This window comes from Salvelinus fontinalis, chromosome 26 (genome assembly GCF_029448725.1).
Source record: "Salvelinus fontinalis isolate EN_2023a chromosome 26, ASM2944872v1, whole genome shotgun sequence".
In the NCBI taxonomy this organism is placed as follows: domain Eukaryota; kingdom Metazoa; phylum Chordata; class Actinopteri; order Salmoniformes; family Salmonidae; genus Salvelinus; species Salvelinus fontinalis.
In genome coordinates this window covers 4639505-4657456 of record NC_074690.1, presented here as the reverse complement: position 1 = coordinate 4657456, position 17952 = coordinate 4639505, and the positions used below count along the sequence as shown (strand labels likewise).

General features: G+C 47.6%; 1 protein-coding gene across 6 annotated transcripts in view; it reads right to left on the bottom strand.

Annotated features, from left to right (window-relative positions):
* The window catches only part of cc2d1b (coiled-coil and C2 domain containing 1B), a 49034-nt gene that overhangs the window by 19453 nt on the left and 11629 nt on the right, over positions 1-17952 (bottom strand). For all 6 annotated transcript variants that reach the window (XM_055882403.1, XM_055882401.1, XM_055882406.1 and 3 more), the window contains 7 exons: positions 17828-17906; positions 17387-17613; positions 16486-16558; positions 14546-14679; positions 11767-11896; positions 4523-4695; positions 3150-3275 (listed from right to left, as the gene is read on the bottom strand). In XM_055882403.1, the coding sequence (XP_055738378.1) occupies positions 3150-3275; positions 4523-4695; positions 11767-11896; positions 14546-14679; positions 16486-16558; positions 17387-17613; positions 17828-17906 (942 nt within the window). The remainder of the gene's footprint in view (positions 1-3149; positions 3276-4522; positions 4696-11766; positions 11897-14545; positions 14680-16485; positions 16559-17386; positions 17614-17827; positions 17907-17952) is intronic.

The following is a 17952-nucleotide window of genomic DNA, read 5'->3' as shown; positions in this document are numbered from 1 at the left end:
CATAATACTACATGACTAATGTCAGTATAGTAGCAGGTCATAGTAAATACTACATGACTAATGTCAGTATAGTAGCAGGTCATAGTAAATATTACATGACTAATGTCAGTATAGTAGCAGGTCATAATACTACATGACTAATGTCAGTATAGTAGCAGGTCATAATACTACATGATTAATGTCAGTATAGTAGCAGGTCATAATACTACATGACTAATGTCAGTATAGTAGCAGGTCATAATACTACATGACTAATGTCAGTATAGTAGCAGGTCATAATACTACATGACTAATGTCAATATAGTAGCAGGTCATAATACTTCATGACTAATGTCAGTATAGTAGCAGGTCATAGTAAATACTACATGACTAATGTCAGTATAGTACCAGGTCATAGTAAATACTACATGACTATGTCAGTATAGTAGCAGGTCATAATACTACATGACTAATGTCAGTATAGTAGCAGGTCATAGTAAATACTTCATGACTAATGTCAGTATAGTACCAGGTCATAGTAAATACTACATGACTATGTCAGTATAGTAGCAGGTCATAATACTACATGACTAATGTCAGTATAGTAGCAGGTCATAATACTTCATGACTAATGTCAGTATAGTAGCAGGTCATAATACTTCATGACTAATGTCAGTATAGTAGCAGGTCATAGTAAATACTACATGACTATGTCAGTATAGTAGCAGGTCATAATACTACATGACTAATGTCAGTATAGTAGCAGGTCATAATACTACATGACTAATGTCAGTATAGTAGCAGGTCATAATACTACATGACTAATGTCAGTATAGTAGCAGGTCATAGTAAATACTACATGACTAATGTCAGTATAGTAGCAGGTCATAGTAAATACTTCATGACTAATGTCAGTATAGTAGCAGGTCATAGTAAATACTACATGACTAATGTCAGTATAGTAGCAGGTCATAGTAAATACTACATGACTAATGTCAGTATAGTAGCAGGTCATAATACTTCATGACTAATGTCAGTATAGTAGCAGGTCATAGTAAATACTACATGACTAATGTCAGTATAGTAGCAGGTCATAGTAAATACTACATGACTAATGTCAGTATAGTAGCAGGTCATAATACTTCATGACTAATGTCAGTATAGTAGCAGGTCATAGTAAATACTACATGACTAATGTCAGTATAGTACCAGGTCATAGTAAATACTACATGACTATGTCAGTATAGTAGCAGGTCATAATACTACATGACTAATGTCAGTATAGTAGCAGGTCATAGTAAATACTTCATGACTAATGTCAGTATAGTACCAGGTCATAGTAAATACTACATGACTATGTCAGTATAGTAGCAGGTCATAATACTACATGACTAATGTCAGTATAGTAGCAGGTCATAATACTTCATGACTAATGTCAGTATAGTAGCAGGTCATAATACTTCATGACTAATGTCAGTATAGTAGCAGGTCATAGTAAATACTACATGACTATGTCAGTATAGTAGCAGGTCATAATACTACATGACTAATGTCAGTATAGTAGCAGGTCATAATACTACATGACTAATGTCAGTATAGTAGCAGGTCATAATACTACATGACTAATGTCAGTATAGTAGCAGGTCATAGTAAATACTACATGACTAATGTCAGTATAGTAGCAGGTCATAGTAAATACTTCATGACTAATGTCAGTATAGTAGCAGGTCATAGTAAATACTACATGACTAATGTCAGTATAGTAGCAGGTCATAGTAAATACTACATGACTAATGTCAGTATAGTAGCAGGTCATAATACTTCATGACTAATGTCAGTATAGTAGCAGGTCATAGTAAATACTACATGACTAATGTCAGTATAGTAGCAGGTCATAGTAAATACTACATGACTAATGTCAGTATAGTAGCAGGTCATAATACTTCATGACTAATGTCAGTATAGTAGCAGGTCATAGTAAATACTACATGACTAATGTCAGTATAGTAGCAGGTCATAATACTACATGACTAATGTCAGTATAGTAGCAGGTCATAATACTACATGACTAATGTCAGTATAGTAGCAGGTCATAGTAAATACTACATGACTAATGTCAGTATAGTAGCAGGTCATAGTAAATACTTCATGACTAATGTCAGTATAGTAGCAGGTCATAGTAAATACTACATGACTAATGTCAGTATAGTACCAGGTCATAGTAAATACTACATGACTATGTCAGTATAGTAGCAGGTCATAATACTACATGACTAATGTCAGTATAGTAGCAGGTCATAATACTACATGACTAATGTCAGTATAGTAGCAGGTCATGGTAAATACTACATGACTAATGTCAGTATAGTAGCAGGTCATAGTAAATACTTAATGACTAATGTCAGTATAGTAGCAGGTCATAGTAAATACTACATGACTAATGTCAGTATAGTAGCAGGTCATAATACTACATGACTAATGTCAGTATAGTAGCAGGTCATAATACTACATGACTAATGTCAGTATAGTAGCAGGTCATAGTAAATACTACATGACTAATGTCAGTATAGTAGCAGGTCATAGTAAATACTTCATGACTAATGTCAGTATAGTAGCAGGTCATAGTAAATACTACATGACTAATGTCAGTATAGTAGCAGGTCATAGTAAATACTACATGACTAATGTCAGTATAGTAGCAGGTCATAATACTTCATGACTAATGTCAGTATAGTAGCAGGTCATAGTAAATACTACATGACTAATGTCAGTATAGTACCAGGTCATAGTAAATACTACATGACTATGTCAGTATAGTAGCAGGTCATAATACTACATGACTAATGTCAGTATAGTAGCAGGTCATAATACTACATGACTAATGTCAGTATAGTAGCAGGTCATGGTAAATACTACATGACTAATGTCAGTATAGTAGCAGGTCATAGTAAATACTTCATGACTAATGTCAGTATAGTAGCAGGTCATAGTAAATACTACATGACTAATGTCAGTATTGCAGCAGGTCAAAACGCAGAAGACGACAATAGATAAAGCAGGGCTCCTATCTATTAATATCTCCACACTTCTCCATTTGGCTAGCCTTTGAGTTTGGAGGTGTGTAAAAACCCTCTCCTTTCATTATCTAACAAGCAGTTGATAATTAGTACCTCGTACTGTTCCTTGAGCATCTTGGCCAGTTGAGTGTAGACCTCATCTGCCTTCTCTGAGATCTGGACTTCATTGTGATGAACCAGGATGAAGTCCTCATCCTCGTCACCAGGGGGCGACGGCACCTAGAGAACAACACAGGCAGACAAGGTGTTACACCACAGAGGTAGAGGTAGTTCCTTAGGTAGGGAGATGTCTGGAATGACCTACCTTCCCAGCCAAACATTTTTGATATACGATAGTATTGTCTATTTTTTTTAATACCAGAACTGTGATCTGCTGCACAATGACATATTTAAATTGTTACAAAGCCACAAACAATCTGAATAAATCATTTCTCAAAACAGACCAGTGTTAGGCCTAGTTATGTTCTCTCTCATCTAGGCTGTAAAACATTTTTCAAATTGGTAGGGCCATGTTTCTCATCAGTTACATTAGCCTACCTTTTAAAACTACACTGAACAAAAATATATAAAACACAAAAAGTGTTGGTTCAATGTTTCATGAGCTGAAATAAAATCTCAGAAATGTTCCTTTTAACACAAAAAGCATATTTCTCTAAAATGTTGAGCACAAATTTGTTTCCATCCCTGTTAATGAGCATTTCTCCTTTGCCAAGATAATCCATCCACCTGACAGGTGTGGCATATCAAGAAGCTGATTAAACAGCAGCATCATTACACAGGTGCACCTTGTGCTGGGGACAATAAAAGGCCACTTTACAATGCCACAGATGTCAAGTTGAGGGAGCGTGCAATTGGCATGTTGACTGCAAGAAAGTCTACCACAGTTGTTGCCAGATATTTAAATGTAAATTTCTCTACCATAAGCCGCCTCCAACGTTATTTTAGAGAATTTGGCAGTACATCCAACCAGTCTCACAACCGCAGACCACCGGGCCGCCAGCGCAGTCAAGTTCAAATATTAAAAATCATTATTTTTGTGACATCACGATGTTGTCGCCATCGGCGATGGCTGTCAAACATCGTCAACCGACGATGCAATCACAATTTTTTTAATATATATATATTGTTTTTAAAATCACCCAACTCTACTTCGTACACTACAGGCAAAGACCGTAAGAAGATATGCAGAAACTGCTTCTCCAATCGAAATCCTCAATGACACTTCTTGGTGATGTCATGGCGACGTTGGCTAGCTAAGGTCATGCGCGGAAACACGTCATCGGGTCTAACGGTCGTGTAGCGCCGAACTGAGCATGTGCAGGCCCACTGCTTCAATATAAAGTAGTTTTTTGACAATGTAAAACGTGTCAGTTTGTAACTTTCACGAGGTTGGATGTAATGACAGGTTGAGCTAAGACAAATGGTTCCAATCTAGGTCGCGACTTAAGAATTCCAAGAAAATTCACCTTGCCGATGTCGACGTGTTTGCCTGCCTTGACGGCGTCTATGAGCGGCTCCAGTCCCTTGGCGGTACGAAGCATGGTTCTGGCTGTGTCCATGTCGTTCTTCTGTTTGGCCTGCAGCGCTGCCTTCATGTACTGCTTCCTGCGTCCCTCCACAAAGTCCAACTGCTGCAGCGCTGCACGGAGGAGAGGAACAACGTGTTACAGAAAATGACTTTCTATTCCCTATATAGAACACCGCTTTCAAACCACAGCAGTACATCTTGGGGTTATAGGGGATAATCTGTGGTGATTTGCAGAAGACTTTCATGACTGTTTATGACAGTTGTCCTGTTAAAGTAGTGACAGGGTTATCACCTCTTCTCTTGATTGGCCGTAGTCGGGGAGTTAACCGGAAAGTACGCTAGTCCAGTTTTCCCCAATAGTATTGTGAAATGCTTACGGGCCATTTTCCAACAATGCAGAGAGAAACATTTAAATAAATACACAATAACATGGAGTACCAGCTAGGACCGTGGCGGTCACGACATTTAGAGTACCAGCTAGGACCGTGGCGGTCACGACATTTAGAGTACCAGCTAGGACCGTGGCGGTCACGACATTTAGAGCACCAGCTAGGACCGTGGCGGTCACGACATTTAGAGCACCAGCTAGGACCGTGGCGGTCGCGACATTTAGAGTACCAGCTAGGACCGTGGCGGTCGCGACATTTAGAGTAACATGGAGCACCAGCTAGGACCGTGGCGGTCACGACATTTAGAGTACCAACTAGGACCGTGGCGGTCACGACATTTAGAGTACCAGCTAGGACCGTGGCGGTTGCGACATTTAGAGTACCAGCTAGGACCGTGGCGGTCGCGACATTTAGAGTACCAGCTAGGACCGTGGCGGTCGCGACATTTAGAGTACCAGCTAGGACCGTGGCGGTCGCGACATTTAGAGTACCAGCTAGGACCGTGGCGGTCGCGACATTTAGAGTACCAGCTAGGACCGTGGCGGTCACGACATTTAGAGTACCAGCTAGGACCGTGGCGGTCGCGACATTTAGAGTACCAGCTAGGACCGTGGCGGTCACGACATTTAGAGCACCAGCTAGGACCGTGGTGGTCGCGACATTTAGAGTAACATGGAGCACCAGCTAGGACCGTGGCGGTCACGACATTTAGAATACCAGCTAGGACCGTGGCGGTCACGACATTTAGAGTACCAGCTAAGACCGTGGCGGTCACGACATTTAGAGCACCAGCTAGGACCGTGGCGGTCACGACATTTAGAGTAACATGGAGCGCCAGCTAGGACCGTGGCGGTCACGACATTTAGAGTACCAGCTAGGACCGTGGCGGTCACGACATTTAGAGTACCAGCTAGGACCGTGGCGGTCACGACATTTAGAGTACCAGCTAGGACCGTGGCGGTCACGACATTTAGAGTAACATGGAGTACCAGCTAGGACCGTGGCGGTCACGACATTTAGAGTACCAGCTAGGACCGTGGTGGTCACGACATTTAGAGTACCAACTAGGACCGTGGCGGTCACGACATTTAGAGTACCAGCTAGGACCGTGGCGGTCGCGACATTTAGAGTACCAGCTAGGACCGTGGCGGTCGCGACATTTAGAGTACCAGCTAGGACCGTGGCGGTCACGACATTTAGAGCACCAGCTAGGACCGTGGCGGTCGCGACATTTAGAGTAACATGGAGCACCAGCTAGGACCGTGGCGGTCACGACATTTAGAGTACCAGCTAGGACCGTGGTGGTCACGACATTTAGAGTACCAACTAGGACCGTGGCGGTCACGACATTTAGAGTACCAGCTAGGACCGTGGCGGTCGCGACATTTAGAGTACCAGCTAGGACCGTGGCGGTCGCGACATTTAGAGTACCAGCTAGGACCGTGGCGGTCACGACATTTAGAGCACCAGCTAGGACCGTGGCGGTCGCGACATTTAGAGTAACATGGAGCACCAGCTAGGACCGTGGCGGTCACGACATTTAGAGTACCAGCTAGGACCGTGGCGGTCACGACATTTAGAGTACCAGCTAGGACCGTGGCGGTCACGACATTTAGAGTAACATGGAGCACCAGCTAGGACCGTGGCGGTCACGACATTTAGAGTACCAACTAGGACCGTGGCGGTCACGACATTTAGAGTACCAGCTAGGACCGTGGCGGTCGCGACATTTAGAGTACCAGCTAGGACCGTGGCGGTCGCGACATTTAGAGTACCAGCTAGGACCGTGGCGGTCGCGACATTTAGAGTACCAGCTAGGACCGTGGCGGTCACGACATTTAGAGTACCAGCTAGGACCGTGGCGGTCGCGACATTTAGAGTACCAGCTAGGACCGTGGCGGTCACGACATTTAGAGTACCAGCTAGGACCGTGGCGGTCGCGACATTTAGAGTACCAGCTAGGACCGTGGCGGTCACGACATTTAGAGTACCAGCTAGGACCGTGGCGGTCGCGACATTTAGAGTACCAGCTAGGACCGTGGCGGTCACGACATTTAGAGCACCAGCTAGGACCGTGGCGGTCGCGACATTTAGAGTAACATGGAGCACCAGCTAGGACCGTGGCGGTCACGACATTTAGAATACCAGCTAGGACCGTGGCGGTCACGACATTTAGAGTACCAGCTAGGACCGTGGCGGTCACGACATTTAGAGCACCAGCTAGGACCGTGGCGGTCACGACATTTAGAGCACCAGCTAGGACCGTGGCGGTCACGACATTTAGAGTACCAGCTAGGACCGTGGCGGTCACGACATTTAGAGTACCAGCTAGGACCGTGGCGGTCACGACATTTAGAGTACCAGCTAGGACCGTGGCGGTCACGACATTTAGAGTACCAGCTAGGACCGTGGCGGTCACGACATTTAGAGTACCAGCTAGGACCGTGGCGGTCACGACATTTAGAGTACCAGCTAGGACCGTGGCGGTCGCGACATTTAGAGTACCAGCTAGGACCGTGGCGGTCGCGACATTTAGAGTACCAGCTAGGACCGTGGCGGTCGCGACATTTAGAATACCAGCTAGGACCGTGGCGGTCACGACATTTAGAGTACCAGCTAGGACCGTGGCGGTCACGACATTTAGAGTACCAACTAGGACCGTGGCGGCCACGACATTTAGAGTAACATGGAGTACCAGCTAGGACCGTGGCGGTCACGACATTTAGAGTACCAGCTAGGACCGTGGTGGTCACGACATTTAGAGTACCAGCTAGGACCGTGGCGGTCACGACATTTAGAGTACCAGCTAGGACCGTGGCGGTCGCGACGTTTAGAGTACCAGCTAGGACCGTGGCGGTCGCGACATTTAGAGTACCAGCTAGGACCGTGGCGGTCACGACATTTAGAGCACCAGCTAGGACCGTGGCGGTCGCGACATTTAGAGTAACATGGAGCACCAGCTAGGACCGTGGCGGTCACGACATTTAGAGTACCAACTAGGACCGTGGCGGTCACGACATTTAGAGTACCAGCTAGGACCGTGGCGGTCACGACATTTAGAGTAACATGGAGTACCAGCTAGGACCGTGGAGGTCACGACATTTAGAGTACCAGCTAGGACCGTGGCGGTCACGACATTTAGAGTAACATGGAGCACCAGCTAGGACCGTGGCGGTCACGACATTTAGAGTACCAACTAGGACCGTGGCGGTCACGACATTTAGAGTACCAGCTAGGACCGTGGCGGTCGCGACATTTAGAGTACCAGCTAGGACCGTGGCGGTCGCGACATTTAGAGTACCAGCTAGGACCGTGGCGGTCGCGACATTTAGAGTACCAGCTAGGACCGTGGCGGTCGCGACATTTAGAGTACCAGCTAGGACCGTGGCGGTCGCGACATTTAGAGTACCAGCTAGGACCGTGGCGGTCGCGACATTTAGAGTACCAGCTAGGACCGTGGCGGTCACGACATTTAGAGTACCAGCTAGGACCGTGGCGGTCGCGACATTTAGAGCACCAGCTAGGACCGTGGCGGTCGCGACATTTAGAGTAACATGGAGCACCAGCTAGGACCGTGGCGGTCACGACATTTAGAATACCAGCTAGGACCGTGGCGGTCACGACATTTAGAGTACCAACTAGGACCGTGGCGGTCACGACATTTAGAGCACCAGCTAGGACCGTGGCGGTCGCGACATTTAGAGTAACATGGAGCACCAGCTAGGACCGTGGCGGTCACGACATTTAGAGTACCAACTAGGACCGTGGCGGTCACGACATTTAGAGTACCAGCTAGGACCGTGGCGGTCACGACATTTAGAGTAACATGGAGTACCAGCTAGGACCGTGGAGGTCACGACATTTAGAGTACCAGCTAGGACCGTGGCGGTCACGACATTTAGAGTAACATGGAGCACCAGCTAGGACCGTGGCGGTCACGACATTTAGAGTACCAGCTAGGACCGTGGCGGTCGCGACATTTAGAGTACCAGCTAGGACCGTGGCGGTCGCGACATTTAGAGTACCAGCTAGGACCGTGGCGGTCGCGACATTTAGAGTACCAGCTAGGACCGTGGCGGTCGCGACATTTAGAGTACCAGCTAGGACCGTGGCGGTCACGACATTTAGAGTACCAGCTAGGACCGTGGCGGTCGCGACATTTAGAGTACCAGCTAGGACCGTGGCGGTCACGACATTTAGAGCACCAGCTAGGACCGTGGCGGTCGCGACATTTAGAGTAACATGGAGCACCAGCTAGGACCGTGGCGGTCACGACATTTAGAATACCAGCTAGGACCGTGGCGGTCACGACATTTAGAGTACCAACTAGGACCGTGGCGGTCACGACATTTGGAGCACCAGCTAGGACCGTGGCGGTCACGACATTTAGAGTAACATGGAGCGCCAGCTAGGACCGTGGCGGTCACGACATTTAGAGTACCAGCTAGGACCGTGGCGGTCACGACATTTAGAGTACCAGCTAGGACTGTGGCGGTCACGACATTTAGAGTACCAGCTAGGACCGTGGCGGTCACGACATTTAGAGTACCAGCTAGGACCGTGGCGGTCACGACATTTAGAGTACCAGCTAGGACCGTGGCGGTCGCGACATTTAGAGTACCAGCTAGGACCGTGGCGGTCGCGACATTTAGAGTACCAGCTAGGACCGTGGCGGTCGCGACATTTAGAATACCAGCTAGGACCGTGGCGGTCACGACATTTAGAGTACCAGCTAGGACCGTGGCGGTCACGACATTTAGAGTACCAACTAGGACCGTGGCGGCCACGACATTTAGAGTACCAACTAGGAACGTGGCGGTCACGACATTTAGAGTAACATGGAGTACCAGCTAGGACCGTGGCGGTCACGACATTTAGAGTACCAGCTAGGACCGTGGCGGTCACGACATTTAGAGTACCAGCTAGGACCGTGGCGGTCACGACATTTAGAGTACCAACTAGGACCGTGGCGGTCACGACATTTAGAGTACCAGCTAGGACCGTGGCGGTCGCGACATTTAGAGTACCAGCTAGGACCGTGGCGGTCGCGACATTTAGAGTACCAGCTAGGACCGTGGCGGTCACGACATTTAGAGTACCAGCTAGGACCGTGGCGGTCGCGACATTTAGAGTACCAGCTAGGACCGTGGCGGTCACGACATTTAGAGCACCAGCTAGGACCGTGGCGGTCGCGACATTTAGAGTAACATGGAGCACCAGCTAGGACCGTGGCGGTCACGACATTTAGAGTACCAACTAGGACCGTGGCGGCCACGACATTTAGAGTACCAACTAGGAACGTGGCGGTCACGACATTTAGAGTAACATGGAGTACCAGCTAGGACCGTGGCGGTCACGACATTTAGAGTACCAGCTAGGACCGTGGCGGTCACGACATTTAGAGTACCAGCTAGGACCGTGGCGGTCACGACATTTAGAGTAACATGGAGTACCAGCTAGGACCGTGGAGGTCACGACATTTAGAGTACCAGCTAGGACCGTGGCGGTCACGACATTTAGAGTACCAGCTAGGACCGCGGCGGTAACGACATTTAGAGTACCAGCTAGGACCGCGGAGGTCACGACATTTAGAGTACCAGCTAGGACCGTGGAGGTCACGACATTTAGAGTACCAGCTAGGACCGTGGAGGTCACGACATTTAGAGTAACATGGAGTACCAGCTAGGACCGTGGCGGTCACGACATTTAGTCAGCCGGTCATTGTCAAGCAAATAACTGTCAGTCTCATGGTAATTGACCCGTTAAGTAACACATTTAGCATCTCCTGGCTTCCACACAGCCTCCAAGCCACTGATGCAGACCTTTGGAACATGAAAATTTTAAGAAGTCTCATAAATCCATCTAATATAGTCTACACCATCACAATAAAAACATTTTAGACAGGTCTAAAGAAACACGATAAGAAAATGTAGTCTATTTCAGAAGAACAGAATAGCATCCTCTGTTGTCCTTATATTAGGTCCTGATCTGGATATGCCAAATGGTTGTGGGCAACAAGTTCATTTAGCAGACAAGATTTGCTTAGAAATCAGTGGCATTATTTTATAGTATTTTATAGGATGAAGAATACAGTTGAACAAAGCTGAATAAAATAGACAGGATATTTTCTCCAAATGATGTGAGGGAGTGTTCATATGTGGCTATTCTGTTGAGCGGTTAACAAAGAAACATGTCCTCCTATATGCTTCACTTAGTCATTAATGTAACTTTAGTTGTTCTACAAACGTTGTGATATACGTTTTGATTTTTAAAATTATTCTATGGCTGGCTGCATGATGAGACACTAATGATTTGAAAAAGAGTTGCTTGAAAAGCATGAGCTCTGCTTTGTTTTTTGGGTAGGCTGAGGTGTGATACACATAAAGGGTAAGGGGCTAGAGATGGGGCTAGGGTGCTAGAGATAGGGCTAAAGGGTAGGGGTGCTAGAGATAGGGCTAAAGGGTAGGGGTGCTAGAGATAGGGCTAAAGGGTAGAGGCTAGAAATAGGGCTAAGGGCTAAGGTGCTAGAGATAGGGCTAAAGGGTAGAGGCTAGAAATAGGGCTAAGGTGCTAGAGATAGGGCTAAAGGGTAGAGGCTAGAAATAGGGCTAAGGTGCTAGAGATAGGGCTAAAGGGTAGAGGCTAGAAATAGGGCTAAGGTGCTAGAGATAGGGCTAAAGGGTAGGGTGCTAGAGATAGGGCTAAGGGCTAAGGTGCTAGAGATAGGGCTAAAGGGTAGAGGCTAGAAATAGGGCTAAGGGCTAAGGTGCTAGAGATAGGGCTAGGGACTGACCTGTAGCAGACAGGCTCTCTCTCTGGTGGGTCCTGTCTGCAGAGGGAGAGGTGCTCCTCTTGGGCCTCTGGGTCGTGGGAGGAACAGCCAACATGGGCTTCTTTAACTTTTCAGGAACAGGAGGCTTGCTCTGTGGATAGGAGCACAGTCAATCAACACACTAACATGTCTCAAATCCCACCCTATTTCCCCATGCTGTAGTACACTAGTTTTGCCCCCAAAGGTTGCTGGATCGAATCCCTGAGCTGACAAGTTAAAAAATATTTCGTTCTTCCCCTGAGCAAGGCAGTTAACCCCACTGTTCCCCGGGCGCCGATGACGTGGATGTCGATTAAGGCAGCCCACCTCTCTGGTTCAGATGGGGTTGGGTTAAATGAGGAAGACACCTCTCTGGTTCAGAGGGGTTGGGTTAAATGAGGAAGACACCTCTCTGGTTCAGAGGGGTTGGGTTAAATGAGGAAGACACCTCTCTGGTTCAGAGGGGTTGGGTTAAATGAGGAAGACACCTCTCTGGTTCAGAGGGGTTGGGTTAAATGAGGAAGACACCTCTCTGGTTCAGAGGGGCTGGGTTAAATGTGGAAGACACACCTCTCTGGTTCAGAGGGGTTGGGTTAAATGAGGAAGACTCACCTCTCTGGTTCAGAGGGGTTGGGTTAAATGAGGAAGACACCTCTCTGGTTCAGAGGGGCTGGGTTAAATGTGGAAGACACACCTCTCTGGTTCAGAGGGGTTGGGTTAAATGAGGAAGACACCTCTCTGGTTCAGAGGGGTTGGGTTAAATGTGGAAGACACACACCTCTCTGGTTCAGATGGGGTTGGGTTAAATGAGGAAGACACCTCTCTGATCCAGAGGGGTTGGGTTAAATGAGGAAGACACACCTCTCTGGTTCAGATGGGGTTGGGTTAAATGAGGAAGACACACCACTCTGGTTCAGATGGGGTTGGGTTAAATGAGGAAGACACACCTCTCTGGTTCAGATGGGGTTGGGTTAAATGAGGAAGACACACCTCTCTGGTTCAGATGGGGTTGGGTTAAATGAGGAAGACACACACCTCTCTGGTTCAGATGGGGTTGGGTTAAATGAGGAAGACACACACCTCTCTGGTTCAGAGGGGTTGGGTTAAATGAGGAAGACACACACCTCTCTGGTTCAGATGGGGTTGGGTTAAATGAGGAAGACACCTCTCTGATTCAGAGGGGTTGGGTTAAATGTGGAAGACACACACCTCTCTGGTTCAGATGGGGTTGGGTTAAATGAGGAAGACACACACCTCTCTGGTTCAGAGGGGTTGGGTTAAATGAGGAAGACACACACCTCTCTGGTTCAGATGGGGTTGGGTTAAATGAGGAAGACACCTCTCTGATTCAGAGGGGTTGGGTTAAATGAGGAAGACACACACCTCTCTGGTTCAGATGGGGTTGGGTTAAATGAGGAAGACACCTCTCTGATTCAGAGGGGTTGGGTTAAATGAGGAAGACACACCACTCTGGTTCAGATGGGGTTGGGTTAAATGAGGAAGACACCTCTCTGGTTCAGATGGGGTTGGGTTAAATGAGGAAGACACACACCTCTCTGGTTCAGAGGGGTTGGGTTAAATGTGGAAGACTCACCTCTCTGATTCAGAGGGGTTGGGTTAAATGTGGAAGACACACACCTCTCTGGTTCAGATGGGGTTGGGTTAAATGAGGAAGACACCTCTCTGATTCAGAGGGGTTGGGTTAAATGAGGAAGACTCACCTCTCTGATTCAGAGGGGTTGGGTTAAATGAGGAAGACACCTCTCTGATTCAGAGGGGTTGGGTTAAATGAGGAAGACACACACCTCTCTGATTCAGAGGGGTTGGGTTAAATGAGGAAGACTCACCTCTCTGATCCAGAGGGGTTGGGTTAAATGAGGAAGACACCTCTCTGATCCAGAGGGGTTGGGTTAAATGAGGAAGACACCTCTCTGATCCAGAGGGGTTGGGTTAAATGAGGAAGACACCTCTCTGATCCAGAGGGGTTGGGTTAAATGAGGAAGACACCTCTCTGATTCAGAGGGTTTGGGTTAAATGAGGAAGACTCACCTCTCTGGTTCAGAGGGGTTGGGTTAAATGAGGAAGACACACCTCTCTGGTTCAGAGGGGTTGGGTTAAATGAGGAAGACACACCTCTCTGATTCAGAGGGGTTGGGTTAAATGAGGAAGACTCACCTCTCTGATTCAGAGGGGTTGGGTTAAATGAGGAAGACTCACCTCTCTGATCCAGAGGGGTTGGGTTAAATGAGGAAGACACCTCTCTGATCCAGAGGGGTTGGGTTAAATGAGGAAGACACCTCTCTGATCCAGAGGGGTTGGGTTAAATGAGGAAGACACACACCTCTCTGGTTCAGATGGGGTTGGGTTAAATGAGGTAGACACACACCTCTCTGGTTCAGATGGGGTTGGGTTAAATGAGGTAGACACACACCTCTCTGGTTCAGATGGGGTTGGGTTAAATGAGGAAGACACCTCTCTGATTCAGAGGGGTTGGGTTAAATGAGGTAGACACACACCTCTCTGATCCAGAGGGGTTGGGTTAAATGTGGAAGACACCTCTCTGATTCAGAGGGGTTGGGTTAAATGAGGTAGACACACCTCTCTGGTTCAGATGGGGTTGGGTTAAATGAGGAAGACAGACCCCCCCTTTCCCACATATTGTCAGGGCAGCCACACAGAGGCCTGGGGCACTGGTTGTGCTCTATAGATGAATAAGGTAGTTTCTAATGCACTATATTAGAAGGGGAAAAAAATTGTTTACCTCCTCATTCTCTCCTTCCTCCTCTCCTGTCACTATGGTTTCCTCAGATGCCAGCTTATTGGCTGCTTCCAGCACGGCAGCGAATCCCTGCTCAGCTCCCGTCCCCGCCTCCTGGCCAGGGATTGGATGAAACCCTGTTGGATGCAGATAAGTCATTCTGATTGGATCACACAAACATAACTACAAAAAAAACAACTATTGTTTATACACAACTACAACAAAACTACAATAATTGATCTGTTATTACATTCAGTATCTAACATTACTAATGGAACAAGAGCTTATCTCCCGTTTCTGTAGTGAGACAGCTTGATGTACAGGACACTAGTCCATCTCCTGTAGTGAGACAGCTTGATGTACAGGACACTAGTCCCATCTCCTGTAGTGAGACAGCTTGATGTACAGGACACTAGTCCATCTCCTGTAGTGAGACAGCTTGATGTACAGGACACTAGTCCATCTCCTGTAGTGAGACAGCTTGATGTACAGGACACTAGTCCCATCTCCTGTAGTGAGACAGCTTGATGTACAGGACACTAGTCCATCTCCTGTAGTGAGACAGCTTGATGTACAGGACACTAGTCCCATCTCCTGTAGTGAGACAGCTTGATGTACAGGACACTAGTCCATCTCCTGTAGTGAGACAGCTTGATGTACAGGACACTAGTCCATCTCCTGTAGTGAGACAGCTTGATGTACAGGACACTAGTCCCATCTCCTGTAGTGAGACAGCTTGATGTACAGGACACTAGTCCCATCTCCTGTAGTGAGACAGCTTGATGTACAGGACACTAGTCCATCTCCTGTAGTGAGACAGCTTGATGTACAGGACACTAGTCCATCTCCTGTAGTGAGACAGCTTGATGTACAGGACACTAGTCCATCTCCTGTAGTGAGACAGCTTGATGTACAGGACACTAGTCCCATCTCCTGTAGTGAGACAGCTTGATGTACAGGACACTAGTCCCATCTCCTGTAGTGAGACAGCTTGATGTACAGGACACTAGTCCCATCTCCTGTAGTGAGACAGCTTGATGTACAGGACACTAGTCCCATCTCCTGTAGTGAGACAGCTTGATGTACAGGACACTAGTCCCATCTCCTGTAGTGAGACAGCTTGATGTACAGGACACTAGTCCCATCTCCTGTAGTGAGACAGCTTGATGTACAGGACACTAGTCCATCTCCTGTAGTGAGACAGCTTGATGTACAGGACACTAGTCCCATCTCCTGTAGTGAGACAGCTTGATGTACAGGACACTAGTCCCATCTCCTGTAGTGAGACAGCTTGATGTACAGGACACTAGTCCATCTCCTGTAGTGAGACAGCTTGATGTACAGGACACAAGTCCATCTCCTGTAGTGAGACAGCTTGATGTACAGGACACAAGTCCATCTCCTGTAGTGAGACAGCTTGATGTACAGGACACTAGTCCCATCTCCTGTAGTGAGACAGCTTGATGTACAGGACACTAGTCCCATCTCCTGTAGTGAGACAGCTTGATGTACAGGACACTAGTCCCATCTCCTGTAGTGAGACAGCTTGATGTACAGGACACTAGTCCATCTCCTGTAGTGAGACAGCTTGATGTACAGGACACTAGTCCATCTCCTGTAGTGAGACAGCTTGATGTACAGGACACTAGTCCATCTCCTGTAGTGAGACAGCTTGATGTACAGGACACTAGTCCCATCTCCTGTAGTGAGACAGCTTGATGTACAGGACACTAGTCCATCTCCTGTAGTGAGACAGCTTGATGTACAGGACACTAGTCCATCTCCTGTAGTGAGACAGCTTGATGTACAGGACACAAGTCCATCTCCTGTAGTGAGACAGCTTGATGTACAGGACACTAGTCCATCTCCTGTAGTGAGACAGCTTGATGTACAGGACACTAGTCCATCTCCTGTAGTGAGACAGCTTGATGTACAGGACTCACCTGGGGGGACAGGCAGCTCATCATAGTTGACAGCTCTTCCTGCTTTGTGGGTGCGGATGGCACTCTGGTATTGCTGTGGGAACAGGTCATGGGTCATATCAAAGTCCTCTAATAACCAGAGGTCAAAGGTGATAAGGATTTAGGCATGGATCGAGTCCCATCGTAACGCTGGCACATTTTGAACTTTAACCTCTTTGTTAAAAAACATTGTGTATTTGAGCTACATTGGACTGGTTTATTTCTTCTCCATCCGCAGACGCCAACCGCCCGCAGACGCCAACCGCCCGCAGACGCCAACCGCCCGCAGACGCCAACCGCCCGCAGACGCCAACCGCCCGCAGACGCCAACCGCCCGCAGACGCCAACCGCCCGCAGACGCCAACCGCCCGCAGACGCCAACCGCCCGCAGACGCCAACCGCCCGCAGACGCCAACCGCCCGCAGACGCCAACCGCCCGCAGACGCCAACCGCCCGCAGACGCCAACCGCCCGCAGACGCCAACCGCCCGCAGACGCCAAATCCCAGGTCATAGTGTCTATAATACTGTAAGGGGTTCATCTACATAGAAGACCATAGTAAATCCCAGGACAGTGTCAGGTTTTTGATTAGGCATTTTTGTTGTTTTTGCCATTTGTCAATAAAACTCATGAATGAAACAGTTTATGTCAAACTGTTTTGTGTTCAACTTGTAGCCCTGGTTGTCCTGAAAAGAACTTGGTGAAACACTTCATTGTGAGGATCAATATAAAAAGGGCTGGACATGAAGACACATGAAAGACAAACAATTGAAAAAGCGATTTTTTTATGGGAGTCTCGGGACCAAAAGGGTTTTAAGTACTTTGTGATTGATCGTTATTGATTGTTCTACACGGTTAAGGTTAGAGGTCTTAGGAGGCGTTACCTTGGCGATGCGCTCGTGCATACGGGCCTTGCGGTCGTCTCCGCTGGCTTTGGCCTGGGCGCAGGCCTCCTGATACCGGTCTCTCCGCTGCTCCAGGGCCTCCAGCACGTCTTTAGGCTGGGCAGGGACAGCAGAGGGGGCTGGAGGTGTGGAGGCAGGGGGATTGGGGCTCGGGGTCTGTCCAGGACCGGGTTCTTTTTCTGGGCCAGACAAGGCCGAGATGACCCCTAAAAGACAGAGCAACGGATGATAAATGATGACTATTCAAATAGTATATATATTTTTTTTAAATAACATCTTAGAGACTGACAACTGACTGTTTCCAAAATGGCTCCATTCCCTATATAGTGCAGTGGTTCTGATAAGGATCTGGCCTAAAGTAGTGCACTATATAGGGAATAGGGTGCCATTTCAGATCAGTCCTGTGGTCACACTCCTTACCCGAGGACAGTGAGGGTGGCAGGCCACTCAGGTCCACCTCCTGCCCCTTCTCCAACGCGTCAATCACCGCGTCAAACCTCTGCAACCAAAAACACAGACAACAACCAGATATCACAATGGCAGTC